The sequence below is a fragment of the Lactuca saligna genome, chromosome 1 (assembly GCF_052625555.1).
Source record: "Lactuca saligna cultivar CGN05327 chromosome 1, ASM5262555v1, whole genome shotgun sequence".
NCBI classification, from domain to species: domain Eukaryota; kingdom Viridiplantae; phylum Streptophyta; class Magnoliopsida; order Asterales; family Asteraceae; genus Lactuca; species Lactuca saligna.
This window is the reverse complement of record NC_136417.1, coordinates 178,144,557-178,165,687: the sequence shown is the minus strand read 5'-3', so window position 1 is coordinate 178,165,687 and position 21,131 is coordinate 178,144,557. Positions and strand designations below refer to the sequence as shown.

At 32.3% G+C, this 21,131-nt stretch overlaps 2 protein-coding genes across 2 annotated transcripts; both read right to left on the bottom strand.

Annotated features, from left to right (window-relative positions):
* Positions 1-3,584: 3,584 nt before the first annotated feature.
* Positions 3,585-8,596, bottom strand: LOC145046400 (external alternative NAD(P)H-ubiquinone oxidoreductase B2, mitochondrial-like). The gene is made up of 12 exons (XM_078994692.1): positions 8,457-8,596; positions 8,223-8,348; positions 6,854-7,133; positions 5,854-6,048; positions 5,477-5,727; positions 5,176-5,395; positions 4,972-5,076; positions 4,803-4,900; positions 4,535-4,709; positions 4,208-4,329; positions 3,986-4,105; positions 3,585-3,902 (listed from the first exon to the last, which is right to left on the bottom strand). The coding sequence occupies exons 2-12, from the start codon at positions 8,309-8,311 to the stop codon at positions 3,815-3,817; spliced, it is 1,743 nt and encodes a 580-aa protein (XP_078850818.1). The 5' UTR covers positions 8,312-8,348; positions 8,457-8,596; the 3' UTR covers positions 3,585-3,814.
* Positions 8,597-16,607: 8,011 nt separating this feature from the next.
* On the bottom strand, positions 16,608-20,554 carry LOC145046395 (uncharacterized). The gene is made up of 7 exons (XM_078994686.1): positions 20,325-20,554; positions 19,001-19,719; positions 18,330-18,518; positions 17,683-17,791; positions 17,508-17,566; positions 17,207-17,405; positions 16,608-17,049 (listed from the first exon to the last, which is right to left on the bottom strand). Exons 1-7 carry the CDS (start codon positions 20,482-20,484, stop codon positions 16,805-16,807), a joined length of 1,680 nt encoding a protein of 559 aa, XP_078850812.1. The 5' UTR covers positions 20,485-20,554; the 3' UTR covers positions 16,608-16,804.
* Between the last annotated feature and the right edge of the window lie 577 nt (positions 20,555-21,131).

Here is a 21,131-nt window from a genome sequence, read left to right as displayed (position 1 = left end):
AAAATAAATGAAATATGATAAGTTGTATGTAGTTTGCAATAAAAACTTTTTTCTTATATTATTGAATTTTTTTTTTATCAATTTCTAAGGCGAGTAAACCAGCGACACATATATTTTCATAGTATTTCTTTAGTAATCACCCATTGTTCGAAAAAACTTTATTTTTTTGAGAATTATATAAATAAAATAATATATTGATAATTATTTAAATATAACTTTTAATAGTATATTAAAACAACGAAAACAAAATAGTGAAATACCCGTTCATTCAACAGCTTATATACTCTTAATAAGAATACGGAGGCCAATAGAACTCATCATATTTGTCGACGTAATCATCCATGATAAACAATACATATATTTATGTCTAAAATACTCAATTATAATATATATAAGTAATACATTTGATGTCGAATAAAACAATTCAATATAAACATAAAGCTAATGATCATCTTAAAACATATATATTGTGAGACTAACATATTCTATGAACACGAATTAAGCATCATCAAGATTAAACTTTTTTTTCTATCTCACTCTCTCTTCCAAGATAAAGAGATAAATATGGCTCCATTTCTCTTTCTACAATCCAAGTGTCTTCCATAAGATCTAAAAAATAAGTTTGTGCTTCGGCCTTATTGTTATCAATTGATGTCGTGCATTCATCAACATTCAAATAATGTTCTTCCGTTTTACCTATAAGATCGTGTTTTCACAAAGAAACAACCATCAATCATGTTTATTTGATGTTTTTTCAATTTAATGCAATTATCGACTTAATAGAGAAAATCTAAGTGATCATTTATTAATGTAATATGTTTGAATGCCAAACATATCGGTTACCTTTGTCTTTAATGTTCGTTTTAGGTTTCTTGATGTTTTCAGGGTTATCATTGCTTGTTAGTATCATTTTGTTGACAATGTTTGCCATGTTGATGACTTTTTCCTTAAACTCATATACCGAACTTTTCATTTGTTCTTCATAGTTTGAGAGACATATGATATTCTTCTCTTGCTCTTGTTCTATAGCTTTCAATTGGTCCTTAAACATTTCTACTTGTGTTAAAGAAAACTTTATAGTTGAGCGAGTCAATAGTGGATTTTTGCCTCTTCTCTTGATATTCACTAACAAATCGTATCTTCCTCCTTTAAACCATTCATTCGCATATTCATGACGTTCCCAACTGATCTTTCTGAAACCCTTTGAAACAAACGAAAAGAATAGTTAGAAAACAATCCATTGTAATTGTAGTGCAAGAAACATTATCAAAATGGAAGTAAAGTTACAAATAAATGCACTCAAGCTTTTCCAGTTGCAAAATGTCACTAATTCGTCAAAGATTTTATATGCTCTCTTATGACTTATGACATCAAAATAACTTTTCATCTTCAAAATCTGATACGTATAAATGTCATTTCATGGGGAATTTGAGAAACACACTTAAGTTTATTTATAAAAAAAAAGTGCAATATATGGCTAGGATAAGAATATGTTGGTGTTTATGAAAACATTGTTATATAATTTGTATTCCAACATGGGTAAATTTGATTTTAAAAGTAAAAAAGTATAGATTTCTAATTTGAGACTTACATATATGTTAAGTTGTGAATTGAAGCTACTAAAATTTGCATGACTGAAATACATCGGAAGAACTTGAGCAGCAAACTCATTAATATCTCGGATGATGAAACTATCACGATTAGGTAGGTTCCATGAAACAAGATTATCGGTTTCTTCTTTCTGTGCCATGTCATACAGTTTTTGTAAAAACTGAGGTATACGTTGTCGATCATCACCAACCACACTACCTCTATTATTATCATTGTGTTTTTTAGTAATTTTTTCAGTCAAATCACTCAAGGTCATAAAACCATCGATATGAGCCATCGATGCCTCACATTGACCATACATTAGTTCAAAATCTTTCTCGATATCAACAAAATCAGTTCCAAGGTTAAAATCAACAAGTTTTCTTTTACGGCCTTCGAAAAATGTTGATATCAGTTTATGAGAGTTGTCTTCAATAATACTTTTGACCTCGGAGAAAGTTTTTGCTATATCATCTTTAAGCCAATGTATTTTCATTTTGATTTGTTTTTGAGAATGTCTAACTTTTGCAAATAAGGCTTCAAGCTCGTTTGTGGCAACACTAAGTGTTGATATGTTGTTGGTGGCCATATGTGGTTTGTTTCTTTTCTTGATGTGTTTTAGCAAGAGTTGATTCCCTTCTTGGAAATACTCGTGCTCGAACTCCAATAAGTGACCCCTTTCCTTCTTCTTGAAACCCTTTTCAAATTGAATTTAAACAGTTAGTTTCAACTACATGACTATTCAAATCGATTCAAAATGTTTACAAGGATGGTCTCACACTAGACAATGGGTATCTTTTTTATTTGTCCTCACGAAGAAAGAAAAAAATAAAAATAAATGTTAAGTTTGATCAAATCTACTCAATCTATCTAAGAAAACCAGCATAGGTAACTTTCTTTTTGGGTTTTCTTGTTATCTGTCTCCACTATTGAGTTTTTTTCTTTTTATTCTGTTACACTTGAAAAGATTATGCATCTATGTATATGTATGTCATTGTAGTAAGGAAAGAAATACTAACATAGTTATTAAGTTGATAAGTGAAGTTATCAAGATGATTAATTTGGAAATAGCAAGGGAGAATCTCTGATATAAATCGTCCTTCATCGGAGATGATGAAGGTGTTAGAAGATGAGCCCCATGATATGATGGAGTTGGTAGCTTTATTATCGACCATTTTGTATAGTTTGCTCAAGAAGTTGGTATGTGATAGTTTCAATGTTTTTCGTCCCTTGCCACCACCACCACCATGGTTGTTTGTTACGTTGTTGAAAGCACTACCACCATGGCTGCCGCCAGAGACCTCCTCCTCTATTGTTCCCATAGGTAGAACCACAATGAGAAATATCATCACATAGACAGAGTTTATATATAGAGAAAGAGAGAGAGAGAGATGTACGATAAGACATCCCATCACAGCAACTGAAGTGTGACTAATGTGTACAACATTCGATTCCACATGCCACAAGTAATGGTTTGCATGGGTTGATAGAATAAAAAAGTAACTAAATGGGACGAGCAATTGAACCATATAATTTTTTAATTTAATTCGTATATCAATTATAAGTTATAACTAATCATTTTTCCTTAAAGCATAAAAAGCTAATATATAACAAAACCTTATTAGATTATACTACAAGTTTTTTGTATTCAACCTTTTCAGAAATAGTAAAATATTAAGTATTACTTAAAAATCACATAAATAAAAATAAATTTTAATACAACTTTTTAACTAAGAAATAATAGTTACCAAAATCAACTAATATTCTTTCTACATTTTTTTTACTTGGGCTCTTATATTAATTAAACTATTTATTAGTTATGTTTTGAATTTGATGAAAATTAATCTTTTACATGAGGATTGAGAAGGTACAGGCAAACCAGTTATGGCCGAATATTATTACGCCACATGATAAAACATGCAATCTTCACTCCACTTTGACTTGGTCAAAACATTACAAGTCAATAAACAACAAGTACAAGCGACAATAGCATGTAAGCATAACAAAGGTAGTTATTTGTATAATTGTATTTGGAATAAAACATCTCAGGTAAAAAGAAAATAAGTGTATGCCAGGAAAACATTGTTTCCATTATTTAACCAAAAAAAAAGCAAAAAGGTAACAATAGATGAAGAAGAATTATGATTTTCTGTAAACAAAAAAAATAATAATAATAAATCGGCGTACAAAATTGGAAGAACTCTACGATGTGTTTGGTATGGTATTATATTTGACTTGAGTCTCGGCCGAATATGAAGCGTCTCATCCAATCGGACACCACTAGCGACCTTGTACGCCAACTCACTTGCTTGCTGTTCAATTTCAAATTTCAAATACAAAATAAAATTAAAATAACATAAATAATTCCTAGTAATCAATTAATTATAATACTAACCTTGCATAGACAGAATACCAGAGCCACTGAGTGCTGTGGCCAATGGAAACCCAATCCCCAGGGAGTTGCGCTGCTGTTTGTTCTCCTCCTAATGGAGCAAATTGGCCAAGGTGCTTGTATCTACACAAACAACCAATAAATTCACATCATATTATATTTCTGCTAAAACAATATGTATATGTATATGTATATATTTTTTTAAAATTAAAATTGAATTTGTGCCTGAACGGACGAAACCGATGGCGTCCCGACTCTCGGAAACGGAGAGGACCTTCCGGATGTTTCTCGCACTCGTCCATGCGGTTAAAGCAATCCGCAAGGTATGACCCTTGCTGAGCTGCAACCTGCAAACCAATTATCATTAAGTGTTGTCTCTGGATAAATGATGTTTATAAAATATTTGAGAAAACAACAAATAGATAAACACTTAAGGTTGCGTTTAGTGAAACATTTGGTGAGAGCATTAAAGTCATTTGATGTCATTTTACATTTTCCATCTGATAACTGATAAGTTAGTTGGTACCTGGTAAGTTAAGATAATGGTTTTACCTGGGCGGTTGCGGGAAGATTCTTCATTTGAGAATCAACTTGAGATAGAGCGGATTTAAATTCTTCAACATTGAGTGCAATTGATTCTTTTGCAACATCGCCCTTGGATTCCTTTAGTAAATCAACAAGATTGCTCATTTTCTTGTTCTTTAGATAAAGTTGCACTTGAGGATACCTGATAGATAGTATTGTAAAACGTTATTCATTACTTAAATCGAAAACGTATGTATTTTTGTAAAATACTTGATTACATTTTAACTACATATACCTGTCACAGATGTCATCAAGGGCTTCTTGAAATTCTTTAACTGTAAGGGTTCCAGAGTTGTCCTTGTCAGCCTTTTTAAATATAGACGAAATATCCTCCTGCAAAATCAAATGTAATTCTGATGTTTATGGGATCCTATTGAATTTATTTTGTTTTATAAAAAAGGTACCATGACTTTGCGTTGGTTGATTGTGGCACAATCGCCTAGAGCATATATGCTGTTGGTTCCTTCAACTCTAAGCCATTCATCAGTTGCTAATACACGTCGATTTGCCTAAACAACAAAAAAAAAAAAAAAAGCATCTTATTAAAAATGTGAAGCAATGGACAATAGTCAATACAACCTAATTTTGTCAAAGAGAAAAATACAAACCTGACCGATTTGCTTCATGAAATCCATGACAACAGGGCGAGTTGCAATACCTGTTGACCAGACAGCCATCCCGTAGGGTATGGAAGAGATTTTTCCAGTTTTGATTTCTTTTGTTGAAATTTCTTTATCTGTCACCTTCACCACCATTGATCCTGTTCTCAAATCGATACCATCTCTATGAAACTTTTCTTCTGCGAAAGCTGTAATTCTTTTGTCAAACCTACAACCAAAAAAGTGGAATAATTAATGTTACGTATCTCTGGTTTGTAGCATATAACAAGTGTAGAAAAGGTTTAGTTACATGTTGAGAATATGGTCGGTTGCTTCAAGAAGCGATATTTTGACGAAATCTTTAACAGCTGGATACAATCTCACCAAATCCTCGGACACAAAATCATGAAGCTCAGCTGCAAACTCAACACCGGTGGGCCCACCACCAACAACAACAAACTGAAGCATCCTTTTTCTCTCATCTTCACTTACGTTTGGTAGGCTTGCTTTTTCAAAGCAATCGATTACACTCCTCCGGATCTTCAGAGCATCTTCAACTTCCTGAAGTAACACAAAGTAATTATAATAATAATAATAATAATAATAAATGAATTTGATTAGTTGTAAATATGAAAAATAAAAGATCTACCTAACAATAAGATATTAAGATGAGCAAGAAAGAGTTACCTTTAAGTAGAGGCAGTTTTCTTCTACACCAGGAGTGTTGAAGGTATTAACACGTGCTCCCATGGCAACAACAAGGTAATCATAATCAACAATGAATTCTTCTTTCTCATCTTGAGTTGAACGACAATATACTTTCTTGTTTTTTGCATCAATCTTGTAACATTCAGCTTCCAAGAAATTAACATTTACATTCTTCTGTTACGTATTAAAACAGTCATTAATCAGTTCCCAATAAGTCGCAAATATTATATATATTAATCAATGGAACAAAATTTCAAATTTTAAATTTTCTTAACCCCACCCAAAAAGATAGAACATAAACGTTCTCTTGAAATCTCACATAAATTCCCTTTCTCATCCTCATCATCAAAAAGACGAAAATAGCCCTAGAAATTTTCATATTGATGTCAATGGGACAAAATTTTCAATTTTCTTTATTCCTCCAAAAAAGATGGAACATAAACTTGCTCTTGAAACTAGTTTGTGAAAAAAGACATAAATGCCCATTCTCATCCTCGTCATCAAAAAGACGAAAATAGCCCTAGAAATTTTCATATTGATGTCAATGTGACAAAATTTTCAATTTTTCTTTATTCCTCCAAAAAAAGGTGGAACATAAACTAGCTCTTGAAACTCGTTTGTGAAAAAAGATATAAATGCCCATTCTTATCCTCGTCATCAAAAAGACGAAAATAGCCCTGGAAATTTTCATATGGATGTCAATGGTACAAAATTTTCAATTTTCTTTATCCCACCCAAATACATAGAACATAAACTTGCTCTTGAAAACTGGTCTGTGAAAAAAGACATAAATGCCCATTTTCATCCATGTCATCAAAAAGACGAAAATAGCCCTAGAAACTTTTTGTCCAACCGCAACACAATAGGAATGGACTCGACTGGAAGGAAGTGGAAAAACTTTCTAGGGCTATTTTAGATGATGATGATGAGAGGGGTATTTACGTCTTTTGCAAAAACCACATACAACAAATTCAATTACCTTTTTGACAATGTTGCGAATGGGTTCCACAACGCTTCTAGCTTCCACAGTGCCAACTGTGACACTTGGTAGTAAGGGTGTGAAAGCAAAGTAATTTCTAGGTGAAACCACTTGGACATCGTATGAAGAATTCTTCAAATTTTTCAAGAAACTTGTTCCAGCCCAACCAGTTCCAAGTACCACTACCCTCTTTTTCTTGTTACCTGCCTCGGGTAATTCATCAATCTTTGGACTACTACTTAATATGTTTCCCTCTGAATAAGCCACAAGACCTCCACCACTACAAAGTTACATATATGAAAAGCTATAAGTTTGTGTACATAATAAACAAATCAAAGAAAGTAGAGTTTTATAGATAAAGAAAAAAATGGATGTTCATTGTTGTAACAGAAAGAAATGAGAATAGGATGTTATAAATTATAATGAATGATTAACTGAAAGTATGTTCCTAAAGAAAACAAGAGAAAACAGGGGAGATGAGTGAACAAAAGTGGGTTTTTGCTGCTGTAGAAAACAAGCAAAAGGTAATCATCTAGCAAATTTATCACATACTCCTTAAATCAAGGAAAGGGAGGGGATGTTATCCCTTGAAGAAAAAAGTCAGATCTGGAAAGAGAAGAATGGCCAAAATGATTTTTTTTTTTTTTTAAACTTTTCTGACTTTTATAGGTTTAATCATCACAAAAGCTGTTAACTAACTAAATTATATAGTAGATTGTGGTCTGTTTCTTGGGAGTTGTTAATTAAGAAATTTTCCTTCAAGAACACCATAATGTACATTAGAGAACCCTTCCATTATATTATCGGCATCAATTCCTCAAGTTTGACTCTTTCTTACATAATGGTTTCGTATCAAACTTGAATCCTAAATCAGTATTATCATCAAGTAAGTTTTTTTTACTTTGATGATTCAATCTTATATGATGCCAGTACTTGATAATTGCTTCCTTGAATCCTGTTAGATGTTTAATTTGTTCCACATATATTTTGCCTCGTGTTCCTTTACAAAACAATCAGAACTAACAGGAGCCATCAATCTTAAACACATTAAACAGAATTAACCATTCAAAGGAGCCATCAACCTAAACTAACCACCTGCAAGATCAAATCAACCTCTACAGAAATTGATAAAAACCACCACATGATTCTGAAGATTTGCTGTAATCGATAATACATCTCAAAACTCGGTTAAAATTTCCAAAACGTTACATCTTATGAAGTATGAACATCACATATACTTCAAACCGAATCCAGATCTAATCGACTTCAAATCAACGTTTAACCAAATAAAGCAGCATTCACAACAATCAGATTGAAGTTCGTTCATTTAAAAAAAAAAAAAAAACAAACAAACAAGCATTGGTGTTACCTGACGGCGAAAACCACGAGAAATCTCGAGAGAGAAGGATGTTGACGAAACGTTTGAGAAAACCTCTCGTAGATATTCGAACTCTTCATTTTTGCTCCAAATATAGCAAAAACTCAGAATTCAGATCTGCAAAACAACATCAATAACAGCAATATGGATCAAACATCGATGATAGTTGATAAGTCATTCGTCATATTCATCATATACATAATCAAACATCAACGAAGTTCTTACTTTTTAGAGAGAGAAAAGATGTAAGATAGTTGCCAAAAATATGGGAGGGGAATGAAAAATGGTGAGGGTTTTAGGGAGTTTTTACTTTTTGGCGTTGGGAGAACGCGAATGTTCTAGATGACTTGGAAAGCAAGATTTTGGCTGTCACCAGGATTTCCGGAGGAGCAATGTTTCGGCCGTCAGTTAGGTGTCGGGACGTGGCACGTGTTCAGCACTTTTTTCGTTGAAAATTGAAAATTATTATTTAACTTTGATTTGACTAACCCTTTGTCAAAGGTGAAAAGTTATACAAATATCACCGGGTCTACTTTATATTCTCGGAAGAGACGTCTCAAATTTAATAATCAATTTTATTATAATTTTTAGAAATCTTCAGAAAAAAGTTAGGGCTAGGTTAAAAAGATGTATAATAAAGTGTTTCTAATAAGAATTTTAACGAGCTCAATCTCAAAAATATATTAATTTGGTATTTATAAAAGAAATCTGCGTAGAAAAATTCTAATACTTTCAGTTCAATTTATAAAAAATCTCAAAACTAAATTTTGTTAATAGAAGAACACAAAATACCGGTTAAAAATTCGGAAAAAAAACATTTTTTGGCTGTTTTTATAGATTTAACCGATATTTTGTTATTTTTCGTTATTTTTGTCAAAATATTGAGATTTTTTTAAAAAATTATCTAATAACCAAAATATTTAGATTTTTTTTTAAGATTACCATTAAATTAATAGATATTGTTATTAACAAATTATTTATAAACATAACAAATATTTTTTTTATTATAAACTAAGAAAATAAATTTGTTGCTAATTTTTAAAAATAGAATGATGGACTAAGATTTCTTCTATTGTTTGTTTACCACTTCAAACTCTTTACGTTTCTCATATGAATCGCTGTGGGTATCATTGTGAGATATACTATGTATGTTTCTCCAATTAAATATAAATTACTTAATAAATAATCAATAAATATCTACTTACTATAAAATGTGATGCTATAGGATCACATGCGACATGTTATTAAAAATATCATTACATGATAATTCTTGAACATATAGATCTTTCATTATGTTCTTTAACCTAACTATTATCCAACCTCCATGTATTACTTGGTAAGAACCATCGAAATACACATATCTATCAGGAGTAAAAAGTAAACTATGAATGAAAATTAAATAGATAAGCATCATTCACTTGTTTCCATATAAACTATCATTCATGGTTCACTTTTCACATTCGATATATGTGTTAGTCGATTGTTGTTACCAGGTGATCTATGGATATTGAGTCGTAGTTAGGTTAAAAAACATAAAATGAACACCAACATCAGAGGAACATTCACAAAATACATCTTATTATGACACCCACAACGATACATAGGAGGAACTTTGAGAGTTTGAAGTGGTCAACAAACAATAGAGGCGTACTTAGTTCATCATTATATTCCTAAAAACTAACAACAAATGTCATCTCTTTGTTTAACTATAATAAAGACATTTGTAACTACGTGAATCTCCGCATGTTGCACATAATAGCAATTATGTTATTAAAATATGTTACAATTTAAGATTTACATATGTTTTTATGTCATTTTTCATATCGTTATCAAAGACTTTTATAAACACGTCTTTGTCAACGAAAGAGATTAAACAATAGTATAATTAATTTTTGATGATATGATATTTTGTGTAATATATCTGATCATAAAACACAACGGATGTGTTATATTAATGTTATGGTGAGATTAAAAAAATGATATATTTTATCGAGATTACATGCTTAAAAGTTACATTATAATAAAGTAAAAAATGACATTCAAATACAATTTTTTTATTAATATGTCGTTTGTTTATGTTCGATTGCAATAAAATGTTGTATTTGAAGATTGATAAAACTTAAATGGTATTAAAGATATAAACGATATATATATATATATATATATATATATATATATATATATATATATATATATATATATATATATATATATATATATATATATATATATATATATATATATATATATATATATATATATATATATAAAGTTTAAATGAGAACAAAAAAAAATTAAGAACCTAAGAACCATTATTTTTAATTTACAATTAAAAGTATAATCTCACAACTTTCTGGTCGGTTTTCTCTTAGATTAAGAAACGTAACTTCTATTTTCTCTTTCAAAGTAAAGAACTTTGCAACCTTTTATGCCTCTTTTCTCCGGCGTCTCCGTCGTCGCCGGCTCTACCACCGCCACTATAGTGTCCTCCTTTATGGAGGATATGGTCCAATTTTGTTGCTCTCCCACCTCCTGTAAAACACTGCTGTCAGACACCACTAGATCACCATTGTTGCTTCAGATTTGCTCCAACGAAGATCCACAAATACTTTTACATTCACTCGGATTTGGTCCGTCACCACTCTCCGCCATTAGATTTGAAGACTAAACTATCTCCTCCACATCTATCGTGAACCACCATCACTAGGACTGCTGCTTCCATCGTGAAAAACAATCATCGATCTGATGTTTTGTGGTCAGATCTGATAAGATGTGATGAAAATCACCTTGTACTGGTGGTTGGTGGAACCTGATCTATAGTCGTTCGACACACCAGAGGTCGGATCTACAACTTCTAACGACTGATGAGACTAGATTTACAAGCTTCGGCGAACAACAAGGCTAGATCTACTCATCTACCAGCTTTGGTGAGCGACGAGGATCTACCACAACTGTCTCCATCCTGATCTGCTTCGTCTCCGACCACCTCCAGCCACATTCTTCATCTCCGACCACCACCACGTTGTTGTTCTACCACATGTTGTAACATCCCGAAATAGCAAGAGTTGAGTTGAAGGGGCTACAAGTGTAATTTGGGAAGAGTGACTCGGTGAGTCCATGGATGGAATCGGCGAGTAGAGTCGCGACTTGGTCGCGTGTTAAATAGCCGACTCGGGGAGTCATTAGATGGACTCGGCGTGTAGGCGCTGAGTGGAGAAAACCCTAATTCTCGGGGTTGAGCCCTATATAAAGAGCATTATGTTTCCTCCCCAGCCTCTTTATCCCCCCTTTGAGTCCCTGAAACCCTAAAATCGTGGAGAAGCACCATTGTTGAGTGGATTGGAGCTTGGGGAAGTAATTATTGAAGAAAGTTTGGGAATTTGAAGGTGTGGAGCAAGGGGCTTTGCTTGGATTCGAGTTCCTTGCAGATTGGGGCGTTCGTTTGAGGTAATATCTCGTTCTTAGGCTGTTGTTATCTTGTCTCTTCATTTTGGGGTTTGAGGGAAGCTTATCTTGGGTGATATTGGAATCTAGAGGTTAGATCTGAGGTTGCTACCTCAGATCTGGAATGGAGGAGAGTTGGAATGCAGGAAAGTCCCTGTGTTGAGTGTTGGATGAAGCTATCTTGTCCCAAACCTTAGCCCTAAAGTGCAATATGCATAGATCTCTTTAGATTCACGTAAAGTTTGCCACTTTACGTGATGAATGAGTGGTAGGAGGCTAGATCTATGTTTTGGATCAATTGCATGGTCTGGAACGCTTCTGTATGGATTCAGACCGGTGGTACTTGGCGAGTCACATGGGTGGACTCGACGAGTTGCTTGAAGATGAGTTGAGACTCGACGAGTTGGAAGAACAACTCGGCGAGTTGGATGAAGATGGCCTGAAACTCGGCGAGTTGTATGAACAACTCGACGGGTAGGTTGATGATAGCCTTAGACTCGGCGAGTCTGTTTTTGGACTCGGCGAGTCTTGTCGAAGAAGTCCAAATATTTTATGGTTGAGTCGAGAACCGGCGAGTCAAGTGATGACTCGGGTGAGTTGTGCGCGAGTGGACTCAGAGTTGTTGGACTCGGCGAGTCTCGGGGTGACTCGGCGAGTTAGGTCGCGGGTTGAGTGAAGTTTTGAGTATGGGAACTCGGCGAGTCATAGGGTTGACTCGGCGAGTAAGGTCAGTCAGGGGTTGACCTTGACCTAGTATTTGACCAAGGGTTAACCAGTGGTTTCCAGGGGTACTTTGGTAATTGTTGATTATGGTTTTGAGTTCAGTGCATTGGTGGCTATCCAGTGGTGGAGATCGTATCAGTGATCGGAGCAGCTTGAGTTATCTGTTCAGTCGGCAGTTTCAAGGTGAGTTATCCTCACTATATCTATCGGGTTTAAGGCACCAAGGCCGACCCTTTTATCGTATGGAAATCCAGGTAATTGTCTGTTGTATGATATTGCGGGATATGGGCCGGAAGGCGTTACGTTATGGGCCGGAAGGCATTACATGTTGCGGGTCGGAAGGCAATGCGATGTGGACCGGAAGGTCATGGCCTGGAAAGGCGTATGTGCATAATTATTATGTTGGCTGAGTCGTAGGGTGATGTTATGCTAGTGATCGGCTAGGCTGGTATCTTGGTTAGGGTAATGATATGTTATGTGATCTGTTGATCGATTTGCTAACTGTGAAATGTTATATGATTACATGTTATGTGTATGGTTGTCTGGTCTGGAGTGTAACCCGGTATGCATGGTTGTTCTATGTTCTGTCATGATATATATGCTTTTATGTTGCGGGCCGGAAGGCGATATGTTATGGGCCGGAAGGCATTACGCTATGGGCCGGAAGGCGATATGTTTTGGACCGGAAGGTTGTGGCCTGGAAGGGCGCATACGTGGTTGGTATTTTGGGGGTATCTCACTAAGCTTTCGGGCTTACAGTTGTGGTTTTTATGTTTTCAGGTTCTCAGGAGTCTGTAGCAAGGCAAAGGCGTGATCGTACCCTTCCTCGCGTTGGTGTTTTATGAAATGGACTTGGGGAAAACTTTATGTTTGCAGCGGGGGATTAGTCGGTGCGGGAAAGCTGGCCCGGACACCCTCGTTAGGGAAGTTCCCTTTCCAAAAAAATGGACTTGGGGAATACTCTGTTAAATAATGTATTGAAAACCTTTTTGTAACAACGTTATTAAAACGGGTTGTTTTTGAAAAGTTTTAATTATTTTGAAATTTTGGTCATTACACATGTGCTCTACCCACCTTACAGTACCAAAGACATTTGTCTTCGTTCAGATCTAGGCAATCATCATGTTAAGAGAACTTTTTGAATGATCGTTTATTTAAAGTAGATTTGACAAATCTGATGTGAACTATTTGATGATTTTCTTCAATAAGAAAATATAAGTTTTAAACTATGAATGTATAATTTTATGAGTTAAAAAAACACTAGTCTCCATATCTTTTTATATTTAACTATAAATTTATTTTATTAAAATGTGTGAGAATTCTGAAATATTATATTAAACAGTGAATGCAGTCCCAAAAAACTTTTCCAATGGAAAAAATTAAACTATGTATGTTTCAAAAAGAAACATCAAATAAAAATAAAAATAAACTATCGAAAATATTTATTACTTTATTATTCATATAAGTTTAATACATAATTATTAAATAAAAATTACTCGATTTTTACTACCATAAAGAACTAAAGTGGTTTTCGACGTGTAATTGAAATTTGGCAAACAAATTATCTTCAAACACAAATAATTCAACCAAAATTTTAGACCTAATGTTTTAATTAGAAAAAAATAATAATAATTAAAAAAAAAAAAAAAAAAAAAAAAAAAAAAAAAAAAAACGAAATAAATGAATAGCCCTAGGTACGGCGCTAGCAAACAAAAAATTTAAAAGAATAATGAGGAGATGTTAGGTAGGCAATAGAGCTGAGAACTAAGACTATACAATACTACAATTTATCTGTCTTATTATTAATAATCCTTTAAATGATATGTTTTTACTTAGTCATTTTTTTGTATTTTAAACATTATGTAATATATCTAAATAACTATAATAATAGTTTTTATGTTAAACATTACACTAATTTATTAAGTTGTTTTAATTTTTTAAATTTGTTGTAATTTTCATTTTGACATTAAAATTGTGTATTCATATATCTATCTTTTTCAAGATATTTCAATGCCTAATAGGAAAATTGCTTTTACGTAAATGAAACGAACATAATCAAAGTAAGATAATTTATATTTTTTTTCTAATCGTATGTTAAAAAATATGTCCGCACATTAATGATAGTAAAACTTCTATTAAGTTGGACTAGGATAGTAAAAATCAATTATGGTAGTAAAAATCGAACAAATATCTTTCTATTATTTTTATTACTTTTTTATTATATAAATTAGTTTATAACCTGTGACAATCACGGTTAAAAAAATTAATTAAACTTTCTAAGTAAAAACTCAAAACTATTAATTAATAATTTTAAATAACTTATTAATTAAAAGATATTTTTTTAGTTATATATAAAATTATAATCATTGATTCAAATAAATACGTAAAATATATCATCTTATGATTTGTATAAATTTTATTTTATTATAATTTGTATAAATTTATTTTATTTTTATTCTAATATTATTAATTTAATGTAATTAAAATGTGATTTAAATTTTGAAATTTGAAATTTGAAATTTAAAATGGAGAATTAATAGATTGATAAGTGTAATAATATTAATTACAAGTATCATGATATTTATTACAATATCTAATATGGTGACACATGGCAAAAGATTACTTTTTTATTAGTATAGAAAGATATTATTTGTTACAAGTAAATCACTACAATGACATGACAATATTACAATTTATCTGCCTTATTATTAATAATCCTTTAAACGATTTGTTTTTACTTGTCATTTTTTTATATTTTAAATATTATTTAATGTATCTAAATAGCTATAATAATAGTTTTTATGTTAAACATCAGTGGCGGACCTATGTGAAGAATTGGGGGTCCTGGGTCATTGCTCAATTTCCAGCTCGTAGTGTAATTTTTTTTTTTTCTATTAGATGCAAGCGCTTGAAGTATGATGGACACCCCTACTAAAATAGTATGCGCCCGCCACTGATAAACACTAAGTTGTTTTTAATTTTTTAAATTTGATGTAATTTTCATTTTGACATTAAAATTGTGTATTCACATATCTATGTTTTTCAAGATATTTCAATGCCAAATAGGAAAATTGCTTTTACGTAAATGAAACGAACATAATCAAAGTAAGATAATTTTTATTTTTTTCTAATCGTATGTTAAAAAATCTGTCCGCACAATAATGATAGTAAAACTTCTATTAAGTTGGACTAGGATAGTAAAAATCAATTATGGTAGTAAAAATCGAACATAGTCTCGTTAAAAAATATATCATATTAACTTGTTTACCAATTAATAAAATATAAAATTCTATCATATTAACTTGTATAAGTTATAATAATGTGAATGCTGCATTTTAAACTGTGAATTAAAATTTTGAAATCTATGTGGAAGTTATGTTTTCTATTTGTTTTTTCTTATATCTATTGTAGATCTTATGATACATTTTTGATATAGTTTTTTATGGTATTTCTTTCGTGAATTTAATATTTAATATCTTATTTATCGTTTATTTCTGTTAATCTTAATTTTAACTGATGTTAAGTTGTGGATATATATGCTTGGACATGCCTCACCCTTCTTCTTTTTCTGTTCATTTTGTTCGCCATCTTTCACGTCGTCGGTATCACACAATGACCGCCAAGGAATTACACTGTCCGTCGTTATGGCTCGCTGTCGTCATCGCCGCCTTGCAGTTGGTTCGTTTTGTCAAGGTTCTCCGGCCGCCGCCTGCTGCCTCGAGGGCGGCTGTGTTCGGTATGTGTTTCAGTGGATTCACGAAGGTTTGTGTGATGTTGTTAGTCGGGATGTGTGTATATGTTTTCTGTTGGCCGAAATTCGTGAGAAACCACCATGGCCGCCAACCATGGAAATAGAGTGATGGAAATACACCCCTTAGTTTTATATTATTATTATTATTATTATTATTATTATGCCTTCTGTTACAACTAATTAAAAGGGTGTGACTAAAATTGACTTTATTCCATTTGACTTGATAAAAAATTTATTTTATTCAAGTTTTAACATGTGAGTCTAGTGGGCATGTTGTGTCCAGTCCTATTACCAAAGAGACAAAGATTGAGCTCGTTTTTGTTTTTTTAACTAATTTTTATAATTTTACAAATCCAAGAGAGGTCAACTCAAACCAAAAGACCCGTCCATCATCCGTTATTACTTTTTCTTGCAAATAATTCGTTAAATCTTAGAGTAAAAAATACATCTCATCAATATATACCAACTAGGATTTAATATTAAGCTAAAAAACCATTACCATCTCATACATACATACATACATACATACATACATACGGATCATCAATGTAAAAACTACATCTCATCAATCATCATATTCATATCAATATCATAACCAAGTAATAATTAAGAGTTAGAGTTAACTAATAGTATTAAGAATCCTCCTCCTCAGGATTTAGTTGAGGTGTGGGGTAGAGTAGCGAGGAGATATATCCATGGTTTCATGGGTGGGAGTGGACGTATGGTGGTATGAGTTTTTTTGAGAAAAGACGGAAATACCCATACCCATGGGGGCGGATGATGCTCTGTGCTCATACCCACTGTAACTACGGCGGTGATTCAGATCATCTCTAGGTACAAATCTGTTGTTGCTTCCCCTATTAGGCAATGCAGTTTGAGATGGATACGAATAAGATCCTCCTGAAAATTGATTTATGAAATTTATTTCACTGAATAAAATGCAAAACAACCAAGGGTATTTACGGAATTAACAAAATACAATCTTTCCACATAAGAAAAGCAAAAAAAAAGTTGAAAGTAGAAAGCTGTAATTGCAAATGAGAGGAAGATAATCAACCTTGATTACGACTTTGAAGAGGATTTTGATGTGTTGAGAGTCGGTGAGGCTGCATGACATGCTCCTGTGGGTAGCTGCTTACAGGATTGCTGCTTTTATGAGAAGAATAAGGAGAGATGGTAGTGGTGGATTGTAGTTTTGCTTTCATTTCATCTAAGCATCTGTTTGATTCCATCATGTTGAGTTCTATGTATATGACCTGTAATATGAAAAGAGTAAGCTTTATTATTTTCAATATTTCATTTTAAATAAACAAACTCATTAATTAGAACTAAATAGAAAAAAAAAAAAAAAAAAACACCTGATCAAAATACTCATCAGTTCCATGCATATCCTTGGTCTTAGGCAAAACAAAATTGGCTGCAAGTAGCACAAAACAGAAAGCAATCAGCTTGTGGTATAATTAATTATGAATTTATGATCAATAATAGTAGTGATGATAATAATAATAAAAAAAAAATTAATAAAAATAATACCTAGCATTTGATTAACAGCTTCAACAGGAACTTCCTTTCCCAATTCTCTAAAACTTTTCTCACTGCGAGCTTTAAGTTCTTCCATCCTTGGAAAAACCACAACTGCAATCTAAATTCATCCCATTTTATAATTAAGATCAAAAGTTATAGAAACAAAACGCTTCCAAAAAGAGCATATATGATACATAAATTAAGGCTAAATGCAAGAATTAGCAATGTACTTTTGTTTATTTGTGTATTATATTTATAGCATCTTATTTTCATTGAACTTTCAACTTTTTTTTTCTATATTAAGCATTGCACTTCAAAAAATCTTACCCAATTTGCATAGATTTTTCTAAGTACAATATTGTTATGAAAAACTAAAAGTAACGTATTATGATAAGTAAATCATTAATATTTCTTATATTTAACCTTTATTTGGGATATGATTAGAAGACATAACAATGTACTTTCATTTATTTTTATACTTTAAAAAAAATAAAACCAATTAGAGTAGTTACAAAAATTGTTTATATTTGGTGACATTGCTATTATTGAGTAGAATTTTTTAAAGAAACGAAAGTAGGATGCTAGAATAAACAAACAAACAAAACTACATTCTTTAATTTAACCCTAGAAATCATGAACATATGATGCATGCATACCTTTTGAAAATTAGCAAAAGGCTTCAATTTGCGCTTTCGAGCACTTTTGTAGACATTTGTTTGATCTATAATGAAATTTCTTGGTGTTTTGGAAGCCCTTGTTAACAAGGTATTAAATATATCAGTTGCATGCTCCATTAAGTGATCAAACCTCTTCCCATAGTTTTGCTTCCGAAGTAAACCAGGAACCTTAAAGTTATCAAAAAAGTTAAAAGGTCATATAAGATAAAGAAAACATTTATTGATATTTGAGCAAAATATACTTATGCAAGAAATAGCAATGCAATTTCATTGATTTGATTCTTAAAATATCTCACTTTCGTTTCTTCTTATTACAACATTGTATTTTGAAAAATCTACCTGATTATAGCAATGTCAATGAGTAGCTAATTTCAAGGAAAACCAAGAATTTAAATAAACATAAAGGGTAATTTGGTAATTTAACTTCCAAGTGAAATGGTATTCACTTTTGGCAAAATGTACTCTTTTATTAGAGTAGAAAGAAGAAAGAAAAGATTTCCATTGCTATAAATTGGGAAGATTTTTCAACGTATTAATTAAAAAAAAAAAGAATTAAAACCATAATTTTGTAATAAAAAGAAATGAAAGTAGGATGCTATAACATACAAACAAACAAAAGTACATTGCTATTTCAAACATAAAATAAGCACCTTCATTTGATCAAGAGCCAAATTTGTTCCAAGAAGAATATAACTTTTATCAGGGTGATCATTTGCCCATTTTTCAGCCCAAGTTGTCTTCCCAGAAGAAGGCAACCCAACCATCATAATCAATTCACAATCACACACATTAGAAAACGTGGGTCCCACCAATCCATTTCCATCTTCAAAAGCACATGCCCATGGTCTATACCCATGTAATGGAATCAAACCATCATCATAACCAAACTGCATCTCAACCACAACGTTTTTCAACAACACATGTGGAAAGTACGATTCTACCCCTCCTCCATTAAAATACCCTGCGATCCCTAACCACTTTCCATTCTTGGCAAATCCAATACTACACATCGGTTTACTTTCCATATCTACTGCACAAAGAATTGTGTCTCCAATATTGAATCTTTCTCCATAAGATGAAAACTTTCCAAAATTAGAAAACTTTCCTGTTCCACCAAACCCGAAACTGTGCTCGGTTTCCCCTAAGTTTCCTACTTTGTTGTTTGCATTAGAGATGCCTACACGACAGAGGTGTTTTTGGTCAAGGGTAGTTTCGTCAATTTCAACGGGTTGGTTTGAGACTATTTTGCAACTAAAGCAATACTTTCCTCTGGTTATGCCTATGGTGGCGCGGGCCCCGGACCAGCAATAAGCGAATCCGTTCTCATAAAGTGCTGAGCCTTTAAGACCATTTCCTTCAATATTGAAATCTGGTAGAATTACATCAAGAAATTGAGGTAAGATGATCAGATGATGGAATTGATGATATGGTTGGAAACATTAGTTGTGTTAAAGAACAAGTAATCTGTGAGTGAATCAAGCTTGCTTAATTGAACACAATTCTTATAGGCATTTTGAGTTGTTTGAGCTTTTGATGGATATTTTCAAGCTATCTGTAACTTCAATTAAGTTCAGGGGATCTTCTTGTAAAATGCGTATCGATTTTATGTATGAATTTCAGTTGGGTTTATGCTCAAGAAAATAGAACCTAGAACTATGTTAAACAGATATATAACATAAATATGTTTCAGTGAGGTGATAATGCGACATTCTTACGTATTGATTTGGAACAAAGCTAATTCGTGAGCAATGGCTTAACCTTACTGGTTTATTTAACTAAATCCGACACCAGATCAAGAGAATCGGAAAGCCTACCACAAAATTAGTTCAACCAAACACGCACACGCAGGAGAAATCATATTCGAGGAAAAACAATGGAAATCGGTTGTCCTATGATAAAGTTTTCAACCTAAGATTTTAAATTAAGAGAAAAGCGGGAGATGATAGTGTAAATTGATGAGATATTATTATATACCTAGATCACAATCTGCAGGGTTAAGAACGACTCGATGCTTGGTGATCGGGTGTAGCGAAGATCCGACTAGCGAATGATCACCGTAATTGACTCTTGATTTCTTCCCCGACGAAGGGTTTTTGTCTGCTAAAGAGCGTTCCCGCTTCACCGACGACGCCATGAATAGTGTGAAACGAGAAGCCCCTTTTTCAAGATTAATGTCGTTGTAGGCTAATTTCAAAGTAAACTACAATTTTGGTCCCACGATCGTTGTTATTTATTTTAGGGTTTAGTGGGTCGTTTGATCAGTTTGATCCAATTAAACGAATTTAAATTGTTTTTATAAATCGGTTTTTCATTAGTAAATCAAATTCTGTAAATTCATTAGTAAATCAAATTCGAAAAAGTATGGATATAAATAGTTGCTCAATAAAGATAGTATTTTTTTTATAACCAAGCACATTATACCATTAAACATAGTAAACATCTTACCACATCAATCTAGACCTAAACATATTCCATACATCAACCTAGACAAATAAGTTGCACTCATAAACCTAGATAAATAATGAAACAATTTACTGAAAATGCAAAAATATAAGTTTTAATATGGGGTTTTATGTAGAAAAGTCAGTATTATTTTTAAAAAAAATTGTTATAAAATTCTAAACGTCTTTTTTAACAAAAAAGTCTCGAATATTTAATATTTTATCCAAATTAACAAAAAAAATTATTTTTTATTTAAAAGATTATATGATTTTCCCAAAATATTGAGATTTTTTATGTTAAAAAAATATTTTTGATTTTATCAAAAAATTTCTCAAAATA

Coding starts and splice junctions, on each gene's coding strand:
- LOC145046395 (XM_078994686.1), bottom strand. CDS start 20,484: ATGGCGTCGTCGGTGAAGCGGGAACGCTCTTTAGCAGACAAAAACCCT. Junction 17,792..18,329: donor CTTTTGCTAATTTTCAAAAG/GTATGCATGCAT, acceptor GGATGAATTTAG/ATTGCAGTTGTGGTTTTTCC. Junction 17,406..17,507: donor CTGATGAGTATTTTGATCAG/GTGTTTTTTTTT, acceptor TTCATATTACAG/GTCATATACATAGAACTCAA.
- LOC145046400 (XM_078994692.1), bottom strand. CDS start 8,311: ATGAAGAGTTCGAATATCTACGAGAGGTTTTCTCAAACGTTTCGTCAA. Junction 4,901..4,971: donor TCAACCAACGCAAAGTCATG/GTACCTTTTTTA, acceptor TTGATTTTGCAG/GAGGATATTTCGTCTATATT. Junction 4,710..4,802: donor CTTGATGACATCTGTGACAG/GTATATGTAGTT, acceptor ACTATCTATCAG/GTATCCTCAAGTGCAACTTT.